The sequence below is a fragment of the Hoplias malabaricus genome, chromosome X1, assembly GCF_029633855.1.
Source record: "Hoplias malabaricus isolate fHopMal1 chromosome X1, fHopMal1.hap1, whole genome shotgun sequence".
In the NCBI taxonomy this organism is placed as follows: Eukaryota; Metazoa; Chordata; class Actinopteri; order Characiformes; family Erythrinidae; genus Hoplias; species Hoplias malabaricus.
In genome coordinates, this window is record NC_089818.1 from 21,800,409 (window position 1) to 21,818,250 (window position 17,842).

General features: G+C 39.6%; 1 protein-coding gene across 1 annotated transcript in view; it reads left to right on the plus strand.

Moving 5' to 3' along the window:
- LOC136675937 (glypican-5-like) overlaps positions 1 to 17,842 on the plus strand; it is a 211,387-nt gene that overhangs the window by 149,350 nt on the left and 44,195 nt on the right. The window contains exon 8 of the mRNA XM_066652755.1: positions 1,857 to 1,989. Within this exon, the coding sequence (XP_066508852.1) occupies positions 1,857 to 1,989 (133 nt within the window). The remainder of the gene's footprint in view (positions 1 to 1,856; positions 1,990 to 17,842) is intronic.

The following is a 17,842-nucleotide window of genomic DNA, read 5'->3' on the forward strand; positions in this document are numbered from 1 at the left end:
TATGAAATTTCTGCCTACACCCTTTATAGTGCACAGTGTATGTCATAGAAAATGGTTCCTGCACTCACAGTGCATTGTATGTTCGATTATAAAACCTTTTTATATTCAGCTATAAGTTTCACATCTCCCTGTCAAATTAGTGCAAGGTGTGAGTGCAGTAGTCTTAGTTTCATAATCTGCAAAGTGTACTATATAGTGGGTATGGAGCTACTTGGAACACAGCCCGAGTCTCTGCACTGCCACAGATGGATAGAACAGAGATCTGTTTACAAATGTGACACAGGTGGATCCGGGCTCCTCACTTATATTTCTGTAATTTTATCATGTACATAACAATGAATGGTGTTGACAGAAACAATTTAACAATGTAGGTTTCCCAGGTTTTATTTGAGTTGTGTGTTTGCAAGTCCTTAAAATGGAGGGTTTTTTACACAGTGATGTCACTGAATATGCAGTTATGATCATAAATGGGGTCTATACACCACCGAAACTCGGGTATCTGTGGCTTAAGCAAAATTTAAGGAGGAGAGTGAAGTGATTATCCTCCCTCGACATTCACAGCTAAAGTGCCCTTGAACAAGATTCCTAAACCCCCAACTGCTCTCAGGGTGCTGTGACTGGCTGCCCACCACTTCAGGTTTGTGGGTTTTTACTGCCCGTAGTGTGTGTGTGTGTGTGTGTGTGTGTGTGTGCAAAGATGTTATCACACATGAGTTATTTGAGTTCATAAACATAAAATGTCAACTAAATGAGGCAGTGAAACCTTCCATTCTTATTTTTACAAGAATAAAATGTAATTTTTTTTTGTTGGTCAAGACCTGCTCTGAGCCATTAGAATCTCCAATGAAAAATGAAAATGCATTAATTTAAAGGGATATATTTATGTCAGGCTCGCGGGGCAGACTGACAGAGGCGGATGCACACGCTAAAACACAGTAAACTTTATTAAACAAAATAACAAAACAAACACAAACAGCTTGAGGGCAAACACTAAGCGGGGAACAGATGAGACCAAATGACAACAGGAAACGAGACAATAGCAAACACAGACTAGACTTGGAAATGAAGTGAAACAAATGACTGACAACCAGGAAGTGACACAAGAGGACCATACCACATACCAAACACAGACAACTGACACCTGGAACAGATAACAAGGGGGACGGGTTACAAATGAGACTGATGAGGGCAAGTGCTGAGACACGAACAATAACAAACAGAGCCATGTGCTACGTGAGCACATGGCAGGGAAAACAGACAACAGGACACGGGGGTGACAATTTAATAGTTTTTAATCCTGAATAGCAAATAGAAAATGTTGTTAAAGCCTGTTCCTGTCGTTCTTAAAAGTTGGCAGATGATCAGTTTAAAACCAGGTATTCTTAACGCAGCTTTTTTACATTTCTGCAAATTCTTTGAAATCTCAAAACCCTGAGAACATAAAATAACCCTTGACTGTTTGAGTGTCACTGAAATGATGCTTCATGTTTTCTATTGTGTTGAATGTTCTCTTGTAATGAACAAGGATACCTGAGGAGCTCTTTTAGTTCATCAAAATGCTTAGGAATAATGATGTCAGAACAGTGATCTAAAAGTCATTGCTGTGTTCTAATATGTTTAACCAGTGCAGTGTCTGAATGTGGCTCGTCATTCGATGCTTAATCCAATTTCTTACGCTTATTTGATCTCTGTCCTTGACCCATGTCCACCTCTCTGTCAGCTGTTGTGTTTGTCTAATTCATGCATTCATAATTTCATTATGCGACTCATTTGCCTGCACTGTGTAATTTGGCTTTAAAAATCTGAAGGTTACTGTGTTGGCTGTAAAGCTGGTATTGCTTTTGTTCATGTCTCAGGAGATCCAGGAGAGTATACCAGGCACTGGACACAGGGACACATGGGACGACGTCGGCAGTGGTGAGGAGAACAGCGGGGAGTGTGATGATGAGGATGGTTGCGAAGGTTCTGGAGAAGTCACACCCAAAATCTGTGAGTGCCCATTTACCCAAGTAATCTAAGCGATTTTCACTTAAAGCTTAAAGCCTGCTTTCTGGTAAGCAAGTAACAAGTAAATATTCAAATAAATGTAACTGATTTTTATATTTAATATTTTATAAATTGCGGTACCAACAGGGCTAGCCAAAGTAGCCATCAGAATAGACACATGAGAAGCATGTGGTACTGTAATTCAGAAAATATGACAGTAGGCCATCCGCAGCCAACTATTTATTTAATTACTTTCACTGAAGCAGTGAGGGAAAATTCTACCACTGCCAGTGGCAAAGGACTCATACCACAGCGGTCCGTGGAACGTTCCGGTAAGAGTTCAATTTTTCCAACTTTTGCCAACCAACACAGCAGTGGAAAAACTAGATATTGACTTAGGGATTCATGAACATTTAATCTCTCATTGTCTCAGTGTCTACTTTCACTCTTTTTATAACCGTTTTCCCCACGTAACTAAGCCATTGTTGCTGTTAAATGATGTTAAATGGTATATTTTTTAAATAAAATTTCTTATGGTTTGGTAAATAAGGCACACACAGCACAAAATGTATTTTGAAGCACACAAAACCCAAAAACAAACAGGGAATGAATACCATTGCCGTCCAATTAAAAACATGTATCTCCATTTTTGTGGTTTTTATTTTACTACTTTATTTGAACACAGCAGTTGTCCTTCACATCGCTCCAAAATGACTCTGAATCAAATATTTTTATATTGACTACCGTTGAATGTTAAAAAGGTTGTTTCAGTCTCCTGCAGAGTTACTATTTTGGGAGATACAGAAATATGTCACTACATACTGGTAGCTGAAATCAAAAACAAATTGAAGGAAAACATGGCAGTGTTGCTGCCAGATAGCTTCAGGGTCCTGGGGTGCTACATTCAATCCCTGCCTTGAGTAACTGTTTATTTATTTATTTATTGCAAGTACTCAGTAAAATAATTTCTAAAGTGTCCCCATTATTAGAGCTAAGTAAATTAGTAAAATGCTCAGAAAAGCATTTTACCTGAATGGGTAATAGGTAGCATGCGGTGAGCTAAAACTGGATATGGCTCTACAGACGTTCAACCTGATGCCATTGTGCCCTTGAGCAAACAGGATCAAACAGGTGTATGTAAAGTAATCTTAGTGCTCTTCACTAAAGGCAGTCCATTAGACAACGTTTTGTATGTGGAGTGTTGTGACATGACTATGTCCATTAACCCTGGGGTACAATTTTCTTGCTCTTGAGGTCTAAGCTGAAAGAAACTTATACAGTTTGAAGAACTTCCACATAAATGAAGATTCCAGGTCTGGACAAAATGTTGTTAAAAGTGGCGTTAGAAGTTATATTTCTACACTGTTTCTTCTCTTTAAATGACACCTATAAATGTGCTAAAAGGTGTTTCTTCATGAGGAGCTGCTAAACATGTGCAAATGAGTTCCACAGTCTCATGCAAATGTTTATAAATGAAAAATGCTTTTTTTCTTCAGTCACTAAAGCTGAGGGAGCCTGGAATCCAGCTGTAGAGGCTTATAGATAAAGTCTTCAGAGTCTTCACAGTGAATCATAAGCTCAGTAATTCAGTTTTGTATAAAATATGAGATATTTTACACACTAGGAAACCCACAGTAGAAACAGTGGGATATTTCTTTACAGTATCGAACCTCTAATTAGTGCTGTTTGGCTAAACAGCATATGTAATGAAACATTCCTAATTCCCAATCACTTATAGCTCAATATAGTTGCTCCGTTTTACACATGTATTTGTATTTTAGTTGTGAATCTGTTATAGGAAAAAAAAACACACATAAACAAACAAAACTAAAGGAACTATTGATTTGTAAAGGTTAAGGAACATCCTTGAACTCTATAATAATTCTCCATTACATGGATTTGTCTCAGGATTGTGAGAGTGAGCACAAAGGACGTTAACCTGGCGGTTCCCGAGGATATGAAGTGACTTCGCTGGCCATTATAACCCTCTGCAATGCAGGTCCTCGGGCTAATTCCTTCTCCAATCCTCCTTCACTCACTGACCTCATTCCCGCTAACTCCCTGACCCTTCTGACCCTCATTTTGTTTCATACAGCAAACAGTAAAGTTTGCCACATGCTCAATAATTTAGCTGCAGCGATTTGCAGCAGCACTGAGTAACTCAATCCACACCTGTCCCCAGCAGGGTGCCCTTTGGTGGCCATGTTGTCCACTGAGAGGGTTCGTTTGTTCATAATCAGCGATTACTGAGAGAGGTGGGGGTGGGGTGTGGGACCTGCAGTCTATATATCATACTCTATATTCTTCCAACGGGGGAGCGTTCCGAGGCTGAAGAAGAGATGTTCAGAAGATGACGTTCTTTCGTCATTGAAAGCATCGTCCAAGGCCACTATCTCACGTCTAGAACCTCAGCAACATTAAGGCTAGTTTATGATGCTAATTCTCCTCAGTTTGGATTCTGTAGGATATCAACAGAGCTAGAAACTGACTTTACATACAGTATTATGAAGTTTGTAAACCCATCCAACAAACCATTATATAATGAAGGGTATTAATAGGGAGTTTGCCCATACAGTATTTTTGGGATGAGATGACAAAATGCTTGTGATCCAGAACTAATTATCCAGCCTCAGTACATGACCTCAATTTTCCTCTCATGGCTTTGCCACTAAATCCTCACAGCTATGATTCAGCATCTACTGTAAGATATTCCCAGAAGACTAGAGACTGTTATAACAGCACAAGAGGCTCAAACTCTTCGGTTGTTTTCAGAACAAATCTAACATAATAAATTAATACAAAGGCATACACCGGCACGCAGATGAGTGACTAAACAAAGGTATAATTGATATTTTATGAACAATGATATGTCAACCCAACTTTGAAAATGCTTGATGCATTGGTTTTGTGTGTAAACAGCTTCTTACAATTTGGATTTCGCTGTAATTTAAAGTGGATACATCAGTCCTATCTCAAAATTCAAATCAAAATGAATCAAGTGAACAGCTGACCATGATTCAACCGAATCAACTCATAAAGAATCAAATCATTTTGAGGTCACCAAGCTGTAGATCCACAGAAGTTAATTGAGCAAGACAAATGAAGGCATGTATTTACAGTTTTCCCTGTTCACTTCTCTTTGTCCACTTTTTCTTCTCCATATTGAAGAGGCTATTTTAATATTTGGAAGTATCAGCCTTTCTTTGTTGATTTGTTAAATAACATTTGATGAGCCCAAGCTGACAAGGTAACTGCTTGCTTAGTGGTGTCATTCGTGCCATGGAAATGGTTTTACAAGCTCTGAAATTGAAAAACACACACAACAAATACATGAATATTGTTGGCTGCATTTAGGAGGCCACCTACTGAATAGAACTTAAGTGTTTAGACATATTACCTATTATGGAAATAATCAGTTAGATTTATATGACAGTAAAGGACTGGAGTGTGGGCCCTTGGAGTTGAAGGGAATAAACCCTTATTGACAACTTCTGGAGAGAAGGAGAGAGATGATGACAACTGTGGGTAGAGAGAGAGAGAGGGTGAGAGAGAGCCTGGATTTTCTTGTAGGCAATGTTTGCATAGACGACAATGGAGAGGCATTAATTACAGTGTGGCTCAGGCAGGCTGAGGCAGTGCAGGATGAGTAACGTTCCCTACAGCCAAACAGCAGCCTTGCAATCCCTGCCAACTTATTAACATGCTGAAAAGACAACGAATAAAGGATACACACATGAGAGAGAGAGATGGGGTGGGGGGTTGAATGGAGAGCAGGGGCCATTTAGAAGAGTGAGGGATAAGAAAAGGACAACTGGACAAGGCTGTTTTTTTTTTTTTTTGGATGGACAATAGGGCTGTAGCATCTGTTGATTTTTTTTTTCTTATTCTTATTCTTTTTTTCTTCAAGGCCATGCCAATTTCTTCTCTCTCTCTCTCTCTCTCTCTCTCATAGTGGTGCAATAGAGCTTAGAGCAAATCACTGAACTTTTGACAAGAAGAAATACAGAATGTTCTAGGAAAAGCTGGGCTATTTCTGCTGGAAGAAAAATAAATAATGAAGGGAAGAATGGAAAAGAAAGAGGATCTGAGTGTTTGGATGGTAGACGTTCAGTGTTTTAACACCTGGTTCCTTCTTCACTCAGAAGACAGGTGCACTTGCAGTGCTTTAAAAACAATCAAAACTTAGGGTAGTTATTTTCTTTTTAAACACTCCACTGCCTGCAAATAATCCTACTGGGAAGCTTGCCTCTGGTCAGTACTCTGTGATATAAATATTTCAGTTATTTATATGTTTGGAGAACATAATACACAGAAACCCCAACAACAATAGGATTCAAATCCAGTTTGTCCATTCTTAAGCTTCCATTCTATTTCAAAAGAGTTGCGTTTAGTCAGAAAAGTATCATCCCTATACGCCATCACCACCTGCTATAGGTAGATCTAGCCCTCTCATCCCTACCCCTTCTACATCCGCTCATAATCAATGATTGTCAGTGCTTTCAGATTTCCCAAGAAAAATCCCAGAGGGACATTTATGTGTTCATCCAAAGTTCAGTCTGAGAAGTTGGTTGTATATTCTACTTTGACTATCTGGGTTACCTTTATTCAAAAGCCCACTTTTTCTTAATAAAGAAGTCACTGTCCAACAACTGGTAATTATTTTTTTTCATTCAGAAAATGTTTATATTGAAAACTGCAGAAAAAAAGTATAAATATGAGGTGACTGATCTATGGTATATCATTTCATAAAAGCCAAATGTTAAGGAGAAAATTTGCTTTCTGTTTAATCCTCCCATAACAAACAATGATTACTGAAATGCAGCCACTACAGAGTGATACACACAAATGCTTCTGGGTGAATTGCATACAGAGTGCATGTATCTGTGTGAATCAGCAGCGTGGACACCCAGATAGTTTCAGTTTAATTTCTTTCTCTTGTTGGTATTAAAAAGTGCATTAATAGTGATTTAATTAGGACCGATGTTTGACTGGTGGATCTGCCCTCAAAGGGGTCATGACCCCCAGGTTAAGTGACCCTGACCTTAATAATGCTACACTCTTTGAATAGTGTTGCGCTCTAGACTCCAGAGCTGTCAGTTCATGGTTTTGAGAATGCCAGAAGCCCCCTATTTTTGAAAAATCGGCACTTGGGTCCACCCTTCCTTGACAACTCCACATTCTATCAGACCCATAGTGTTGAGTTGTATTTTAACAGTGGAAGGTTGGACAAACATCTGTGGATTATGTTCAGATCTGGTTTCCTCATGTCTCTCAGAAATAAAAGCTGAAAGTATAATTTACTTAATGAAAGGTGGTGTCTACTTTAGAAATGCATATGCAGAGTTATGAAAGCAGCATAGGGTGGAAAGGTTTTGGCTTTGTGGCATACTCCTTCCCTTTGTTTATGTTTATGGGATTTTTAAAATGGTTTGAGTGTTGTTTGAAAAGTGACAGAGGCCAAGCAGCCGTCATTACCTTGACTTTGTCTGTCAGTGTGTTCTTCATACAGCCTCAAGGGGTGGCATTTATTGAGGTTGTGTGATATTATTTTGTAAGATTTCTCTCACCATCATTGCAGAGAATATTCAGTTCTGAAAGCACAGCTGTTATGATAGGTGCTCTGGGTCTAGTGTATGTTATGAGAATGCATTTGGTGGAATCTCTTCTTGGACTTGTCCAAGGACAGATGTCTTTACTGGCTAGAGGGACCACTGGAGCGATTCTATTAAAGAAACTGCTGACGCTAGGGTTGACTCTGCTTTAGCCATGACTTGCGTTTCCATGAACCCTATTTTTTGTCCATTCTGAACTAGTTTCTTTTTATTTTATTTTATTTTAACTTATATTTTTTTCTTCTTCTTTAGCTCTGTAGTCCAGTCCAGATATCCAACTGTATTTTTGACATTTATTGACTGATAAAACAACATCTCACAAATTGGACAGCATCTACAGCACCTACAGCAACCACTGAGGCAAAATTCCTTCTGAAATGCAGCATATTAATAGGGACCTAGTCTGCTCTTTGCTGCAGCAGCACCCTATACCTTCCTGGGAAGGCATTACAGAAGTCGTTGGAACATTGCAGTATGGATTTTGATTGTGTTCAGCCAATAAACAATAATGAGGTCAGGCACTGATGGGGAATGATTAGTTCTAGATCTCAAAGGCCACTCCAGCTCCTCCCTGAACTATTAGATGGAGTCAATTCAAAGAACGCTGTTCCAATTCTTCACCACCCAGTGCTGAGGGGTGGGGATGGGTTCCACCCCTCTACCCAACACTTGGTATTGAGCATAGCGAACCTAGTACGAACTAGGCGTACTCCATAGCATCCCATTTTATTCCATAATTTTCTAAAGTGAACATTTGCTATTGTTCTTTTATAACTAATATTATTTATGCTTTTGATTGTAATTGTGATTATATAACCATTCCCAGGCTGTAAAAATGTTACAGTTGTATCAATTTAAAAACTATCCAGCTGTGGGGGTTTGATTGTACAGATATGCCAAGATGATAAAATTTGCTTGAGCTCTTTGAATGATCAAAGTTAACTCTAAAATAAGATTCTCTAAACATTAAGAGGGTGTTATAGCTTCAAGACCATGTTTTAGCACCTTTATTTAATTATAGTGTAAATCTCATAAAATAGAATCTTCAGACTGTAGTGGCAGTAGTGTTGAAGCCTATAGACCTATATTGTGTTTACACTTTTGGAGTAGAACACTAATCGCTTACCGTACAACTACCCTGGACTACTCTATGGTCAATATGTGGGGAACATTGAGTATTATCTCCCATTGCCTTCCTTGTGATTAGTGATACTTTCCTAGAACACCCAGTCATTGCCGCATATTGTGTGGATGTCCACTCTTTTGACATCAATATTCTGGTGATATAGCATCAATAAGAAGACAGGCCCCTTTGGTGCTTTTTAATAGTGTTCACCTCCTGGCCTTTGTCGCTTCTCTCCCATGTTCATACCTCACATCCTTCCTTCATCACCTGCTCACATGTCCATGTCTGTGTGTGATTTGCGATTCGATCTAAGGCTTTACATTTTATTTTATTGGGGTCAGCATTCTGTGCCCGCGGCATCACTTTGATTCTCATTTGCCCTCGGAGATCATGCACCGGTAGTGTAGTTGTCATGGAGATGAGGCTTGGCCAGTTGACTGAGCCGTATTTTGACAGTGCCGCAGAACCTGACCTCACAGGCGTGGCGTGATTTAAAGTGGTGAGCTTTGACCTTAAGAGCGATTAATCTATTTACAGATGTATTCTGAGCAGTGTGTTGGAACAGAAGCTAAGAGGCTAAGGGAGATTTGGATCGTTAGACCATATGCCCAATGCTGCGCAGGGTCAGTAGGTCACTACAGATGTATTTCAACACTGATTTTGGTTATGTTTCTTTTCCTGAGGGAAATGGGATAAATTTGAACACATGCTAAAATGGCTCTATGGATAGTTATGTTAGCCATTAGCGCATTCATCTGTTTAGCCTTTGACCTCCTGCATCCGGTTTCAACTTTGAATAACATAATATAATTTCAGACCTTGACTGACAGGTAAAATAACATCAATGTGTTGCTAGCATGCTAAAATTACCTCATATAGTGACATTATAATGCAAATACTTAATATTAGCATCATAGCAGTGTGTTGCTAGCATGCTAATGCTTTGTTTTAGCTTTTCTTCATAATTGTACTATTTTGTTGTAATTGTAGATTCGTAAATAGAATCAATTTTATACATCCAATTTTAAATCCATATTTCTTTTCTATTTAAATAAGTGATGTTTTGAAAACATTCAGATATTCAGATATATGTACGGAAAATAATGTACCTTCTAGGTACATGACTGGACTTTAAAACCATATGCCACAGCACTCTGCTAGTGTGTCTGATTTTATTTTAATTCTTTCAGAATACCTCAAGTCATCGATTTTCCATGCTTGATGCTGGATTCCAATGTTTGAACAATGTTATTGAAGATCCATCATCAAATATATGAGAGAACAATCATATCTGTTGTCAAAACCCTAACCCTTCATTCAAAAGGAGATTAACTCTGTAAAGAATTAATTATTTGTCAGTGAACCCGATTCTGTAAGGTGATATATAGAACCTGACACTGTGAAAAGTTAGTCAACATCTCAGGTTGGGTATTGGTCTGAATAAAAACTCACCTGAAGGAATTATTTATCAATACTGGAGTAGCGTTTTCTACAGCTTTCAACTCTGATTAGGTTTTATGGTCGCTGATACTTGTATTAAGCCCTCCTACTGTCCTCATGTCATACAGAGTTATGTCCTGTAGATGTGGATTTTTTTTATTATTTATCGAGTCTCATAAATTGATAGTGATTCATTCCTTCAGCTTTGGCAGGTTTGTGAGTTAGAGCCAGTTTCAGTTAAATAAATGTCTATCATATGATATGACAAATCGGTAAACGAATAAAGATGGACTGGACTTCTGGAGCTTAGCCTGATGTCAGTATGATCCAGTCATAAACTTACAGCCATTTTAGCCTCATCATATTTTGAAATGCCTAAGCTAAAGTGATAGGTGATCACATCTACTGTGCTTCTCCAGCTGGAACCTTTAGAAATTATGTTTTAGTTTAAATATTTGGCCAAACATCTGTGTTTTCTTCTGATTTGATCATCTTTGCTGCAATAACAGTTTTTTCTCTTCTTGGAAGATCAGAACTGTATGGAAAGGCTTATTCAGATTTTTACGGATGAAAAAAAAAAAAATCAATGCACAGGCATATATTTGTTGTCTTTCAGACCAAGTCTAAAACTGATAATAATGTGCAAATATTTGTCATTGTACAATGTACAATGAAATGATGGACTGCCACGCTGTGTACATTTATCTATTAGTACTTGTTCTTTTTTCCATATTTTATGGATGCCTTAAAATTAGGCTGACCAATCAGAGCTCAGTTGTCATGGTGGCAGACAAGCAAATGAGTATCAAGACGGTGGCAAAACACCTCATTTTTTCAGTAGCAGAACACAAAAGCTTTTAGAACAAGCAGCATGCTGACTTTACAAATGTGGAGGTTAAAGGAGAGCCTCAAATTTCCCCACTGGCCTAATACCAGAGACACCTACGGAACTTGGTGTGAAAGTTCACTATGTTAAAAATCACATCCATTTTTGTGAAAAAAATCTCACTCTGTGTGATGTGGTGTGAAGGCTTTTAGAACATATCTGTGAGGATTTGATGGCTTTCAGCTACAAGAGCATTACTGGGGTCAAGTAAAGATGTTGGACGATTAGCTCAGGTTCACAAACTTCGCTCCCATTCATCCCAAACGGTATTGAATGGAGCTCTATAACTCCAGAGGACACCGTTCCGGTCTTTTATTGAATCCTCAATGCTGACTGGCTTTATATCCCTCTTGCCAAGACTTGGCAAGCTCTAGACAAAGTCTTCTGAGAAAGCATTAAGATATTCCACATTGAGCTAAAGGACCATTTATATTTGTGTTTGTTGAATTTATGTCAGAGTTTGGTGCTTAATAACAGGCTTGAGCATGTTTGATCATAGAAAAAGATACAGTGACTGACAGTGTGAGTATGCATTGATCTCTGGAGCTGTCAGGCATCTGGGGAGTGGCATAGTCCTTAGGGATCTGACTGCACCCTAATAAAAACAAATGAAAAATGCAATTTCCACCTGTTTCAGAGAAGGGCCATCATTTGAAATATGACTTCTATTTTTATTATTATTATTATGAATAACAAAAAAGCTAACTAGTAACTAGCTCTGTAATATCAGGACACTTACTCCAACATTATTATTATTTTAGTTATGTTAGTTAAACTTGTGAAATGTTCTTGATTTAAAAGGTGGGATTGTGACCACGGAAACTTAGGAAAGAGGTACCAATGGAGATATTTGGAGCTATAAATCTACTTTCAAAATAGATTTATTTCCCTAAGAGCTTGTTCTTTTGTATGAACATTTATTTATTTATTTATTTATTTAATAAAATGTACTGAAGTTCCGATTTCTGATGTAGTGTACCTAATACATTCATGTTACCCTAACGTTGGTGGAGCAATTGTTGAGACAGGTCATACTTTGGCATTGTGTGGGTTGTACTTGTGCCCAAAGGTTTATTTCTCAAATATGCTACAGTATTTCAAAGCCTGGACTTCTCCCAAACACATAAGAACGGGACCCATTACAAAGTTCAAAAGCAGTTGCTAAAGCCACTTTTCTCTGTATTTCCCATTGCTCTGCAGGATTCCACTGCCATGACCTCCTAGTAACGGAGAAGTAAACACATTTAAAACACCATCCTTTTCCTAGCCTATGCCCACCAGCCTTTATTTCCGTCCTTCCCTCGTTGAGCCGAATGAAGGTCAGCAGGCATTTCGGACAGATCATTATGATTCTTCAATCACTATGCTGCCTGTTGTTTATGGCACTGCTTAATGGGCTAGCATGGCAGGAGACAAATGGTGGGATGGTGAGCTGTTTTTCCCTTCCTTTTCTCTAACTTTCTTAAAGAAAAATGGCCAGTTCTTCCCTTATCCCTCAGACCAATACCTCCCTCCTTTTTGCAACCCAACCAGGTCTCCAGAACTGTGCTGCAATCACCTCAAGCCAATGGTACAGATGCAGCACACCAGAGGGTTCCAGAATCCTTCGGGTCACTTGGCAACAAGCGCTAACGTGGCAACAGCAGAGCAGTAAAAGCATCGTGGTCTTGCTTGCTTTGGTCAAGTTATTGGAGGAACATGCAGGGAGAGTTAGAGAGAGCTGGCATGAGGAGGACAATGTGTGGACCAGCAGGTTGGAGAAGGGTAGAGGGTTATAGGGATTCTTGGGATTAGAACTAAGTTCTAATCAGATATTAGCTGATAGATACATGTTAAATCTCAGGTGTTAATTCAGGTATCGTCTTGATTCTTTGAATTAGAGACATATCCCAAGCCTCTTGAGTGTGATACTGATTTTTTAGTCCGTGAGGAGCAGGTCTGAGCTGAGTCTCTTCTCTGTGCATGAGCCCGAGTTGCCATCGTCTATGTCTAAGATTGGCTGCAGGAAATGCAGTTTTCTCTGGTTGTTTACATTCAGAAGCACCACATCTTTTAAAGAGGAACGGTGTGTTTGGGGGAAAAAAAGACTGTTGTCTGTACATGGCTAAATCTGAATGTGTATGTTTTTAAGTTTTTATTCACTGTTTGATAGAAAAAGCCTAGCATACCAGACTGAGACTTTTTTTTTTCTTTTAATCCGGGCCTTCATAAACATATTAGACTGGTTCTAAGCATGCAGACAGACTGCAGAGCAAGAAAATGGTGAGGAAACATCTTCTGAATTCTATTAAAAGTGAACGTTGCCTTTAAGTTTCACTAATGCGCTCCCTTCCATTAACATCAGCAAGTTTGCTGATGACATCACCATCCTAGGCCCCATCGCGGGTAATTATATGACAGCAATCTCAGTCTCAGCATTAACAAAATAAAGGTCTGCCTATTTACATCCTCACCAACTTCTACAGATGCAACATAAGCAGCATCCTCACAGGCTACACCACTGTCGGGTATGGCAGCTACACTGCCTGAAAACGCAAAGCCCTTGAGAACGGTGAGGACATCAGAATCCATCATAGGCAACAAGTGTCGGGGATGAGTACGTTTTGTATAGTACAACATAATCAAAGACCAGCAATGTGGCGTCTGGGACGCACCACTATCTGATATCTCCTAGTCTGATATTCCCTATGACATGTTCTTTGTCTATGACCAATAGGAGGACAGAGTGCTGTCTGGCACACATTTATAAACATGGAGAAGCGAAAGAAGGAGGTGGCTGCCGCAGTCATCTGTTGGAAAAACGAAACTGAGGAAACGCTCTGAACATGTAACACATTACTTCAGGTTTTCTTTGCAAGAGACAGTCCCCACCTTCCTCTCCGTAACACCCAGGAACGGGTCCACAATCGTTTTTTTCTTCTTCCTCTTTTTGGAACATAAAATCGCCAGCATCACACGTAGCAATTGACCCGCCTCCCGACGATGTCTGAACTCAAGCAATGAAGCAAATGAAGAATTGTCCGTGTCAAACATCTCCTGACCAAGAAACAGAATAAATTCATAGTGCTAATCTGACATAGAGAACATGGTGTAGACTGATCCTTGTATTACAGGGCATCTATCAGTCCTATTGCCTGAGAAAAAAATAAATAAATATGTGTGCAGGACTGTAGTCATCCAGCACACAACCTGTTCACCATACTGCCATCTGGCAGGAGGTACCACATCTAGGCTACAACAAACCGACTAATGAGCAGTTTTTACTCAAGGGCTATAAGACATCTGAACAAGCTGTAGCTGGGAGTTCTTCTCCAATACCATTTCACTCTGACACCATTTATTATTATTATTATTATTATTATTATCATGAATATTATTATTATTATTATATTTTATCTTGTCTTTGCTATGGATATTATCACTGAATCATTTTTTTTTCAGATTAGCTTTTTCCCCAATGTATTTGTATTTGTATATTACTCTGGTTATTTAATATATTGGTTATGCATATTTATATTAACATTATCCAGCTGTAGACAAATGACCTGTGTCACACACAAGCACTAAAAATGGAAAAATAATTAATAATAATTAAATATATCCAGTGTCTTATCTGAGTTAAGTTTCTAGTCTTTGGCTTGTAAGTGTAAGTCCAGATTTGAGTGTTTGGAGTACTTAATTGATTTGTAGATGCTTGGCTTTGCTGAGTCAAAAACACTGTCATAACACAAGTGCACTGACCCAAAGTAATAATACAATCTGAAATCTTGACGGTGACATGATGGCACTATATTAATGTAGTGTGTTATAGTCTTGCTGCCACAGGGCTCCAGGGTCTTGGGGTCCTGGGTTTGATCCTGGCCTCGGGTCACTGTGACGAGTTTGGTGTGTTCTCCCTTCGTCTGTGTGGATGTCCTCGGGGTTCTTCTGTTTCCCCCCACAGTTCTGTGTGACTGTGTGAAATGGTTCACAGATATGAGTGTGTGTGTGTGAGAGTGTGAGTGAAAGGGTGAGTGAGCAAAGCCTTTTTTCACAGTTGGCAAAAGACAGAAGTGGTTTTATATGAGTTAGTTTGTATGAAAAGCAAGATGCAATAACTACTGTGCATTTGTTGTACCTAGACAAGGGTGCAGGATAGACTTCAGAGGTAAACAAACCACTGAATCTATTGCTTTACTTATTGCCCTTATACATTGTGCTTTAAAAAAAATAGATGTGGTACCTTCTTGAAGCCCTTAAGAATTCTGCTCAATATTTGAGCAAGTGCAGTTGCCCATCAGCCAATGAAAGAAGGAGTGGGCTGAAGTACCTCAGAAAAAGGTAGTGTGTGTGTGCAGCTTTTGAGGCTGTATAATGTGCCAGTAATTTTCCATTGTGGTAGAGGACACAGGCTTATTGAGGCAGTCAGTTGCTTAATATAGCTGTACTACCAGCTGCTCTCCAGAGGCTAATGGAGGCTTTCCCTTCTGATCAAATAAGTGTGTGGCTAAAACTGCAGATACTGAACTTCGCCTCAATATATTTTTTTTTCTCTGGTTCTCTCCCGATAACGTTATGACCCCTTCTTTGTTTCTGCTTTCACTGTCCATTCACTATCAGTTCCACATACCTTACCGGAGCATTTTTTAGTTCTACAGTTGCAGACAGTTGTAGTCCAACTGTTGCTCTGCATACTTTGTGTGCCCCCCACTCTCTCTCTCTCTGTGTGTGTATCCGGGCTGTGAGAAGTGACAGTTGGTTCTGGTGACTGCCAAACTGCATCACCATCAGCCTTCAGCATCACAGGAAGTGGCAGCTGTGTGTGTGTTTGTGTGTGTGTGTGTGTGTGTGTGTGTGTGTGTGTGTGTGTGTGTGTGTGTGTGTGTGTTTATATCATTCTTTTCTCTGTACCTGCCACCTTCACACACTGTCAGTGAGCCACCTGTGTTTTTCTTTCGCTCTTTGTTGGAGGAGGTACAGATTGATTTTTTTTCTACTCCACACTAATGCGGACACACACACACACAGACATGCACACTTACACTCTTAGACTCCGTTCTTACCTGCTATCTAAAGCAATCACTCTATCCGACCACACACTGCTGAGCTGCAGGATACACAGGCAGACACAGACACCTGAAAACACACTCCACACCCTGCCAAACGGTTGCTAAGAAATGCTTGTGTGTATTTTTGTGTATGGTGTGTGTGTGTGTATGGGGTGGGGTTTGGAATGTATCTGATTGTGTACCTGTATCCCAGAGTGTAATGTAGGAATTTTGGACCACTGTAAATGTCATGTATGGACCCTTTTTTCTCTCCTAAACTTGCATTAATACAATCTGCCACAACATTAAACGAAGCCAGATTTTCATAATTAGAGCACTATTTTTTTTTTTTTGTATTTGTAATAGCTCTTAGTGTTTGTTTTTTACATGTCCTCACTATGTTAGTTTTAAGATTGTCTTTCTCACATGAACACGGGTCCTGTCTCTCTGCTTTCTACGTTAGAAGCAACACAAAATCAGAATAGCTTACGTTTGTCCCATGTTTTCTGACTTATACCTGCCTTACTCCAAACTAATTTTCAAGCGATTTCACTATCCATCCATCCATCCATCCATTATCTGTAACCGCTTATCCAATTTAGGGTCGCGGGGGGTCCAGAGCCTACCTGGAATCATCGGGCGCAAGGCGGGAATACACCCTGGAGGGGAAGCCAGTCACACAGACACACACATATTCACTCACACACTCACACCTACGGACACTTTCGAGTCGCCAATCCATCCATCCATCCATCCACCTGCAACGTGTGTTTTTGGACTGTGGGAGGAAACCCACGCGGACACGGGGAGAACACACCAACTCCTCACAGACAGTCACCCGGAGCGGGAATCGAACCCACAACCTCCAGGTTCCTGGAGCTGTGTGACTGCGACACTACCTGCTGCGCCACCGTGCCGCCCGCGATTTCACTATCACAGGCAAATTTCTAACATCAGAATTAGATCATCAGATGAGATGAGAGCTGTTTTAACTCCGTATGTGTTTAACATTATCACAAGGTTTAGTCTGTGTTCATGCAAAAAGATACGTGGACACTGTAAATAATCAATAAGCATTGTATTAGCAAAGTACTGAAGTTTGTTTATGTATGAGAAAACATTATATATGATCCAACCCCTACACTGTCACAAATATATTGTACTAAACTAAAGGTACAATGGATGTACCTTCAAAGTTTCAACAGTGGTTTAAAGTCTAGTTGTGTTCCCTAAAGATGCATTACATTCTCTTCTACAGAAAGAGAGATTAATATATTTAAGCTTTTGTAATGGTACTGTGTAAAATATAATAATAAATGATGAGCTCCTCAAGGGTTTCAGTCTTTACAAAATCACAGTGTGCAACTAAAAACACTGTAGTGTTGTCTTTAGATGTGAGGAAGCATCAGACATTAGTCTTTTAAAAGCTTTTTCAAAGTCTCCTAGTGTATGGTTGGCATTAGACAGCTCACAAACACTGACTGGAGGATCCTGTTTCACAGTTTGTGTGTTGGTATATACTCCAAATCCATTCATTCATTCATTCATTCATTATCTGTAAGCGCTTATCCAACTCAGGGTCGCGGTGTGTCCAGAGCCTACCTGCAATCATTGGGTGCAAGGTGGGAATACACCCTGGAGGGGGCACCAGTCCTTCAGTCACACCTATGGACACCTCAGACACAGGGAGAACACACCACACTCCTCACAAGCAGTCACCCAGAGGAAACCCACGCAGATGCAGGGAGAACACACCACACTCCCC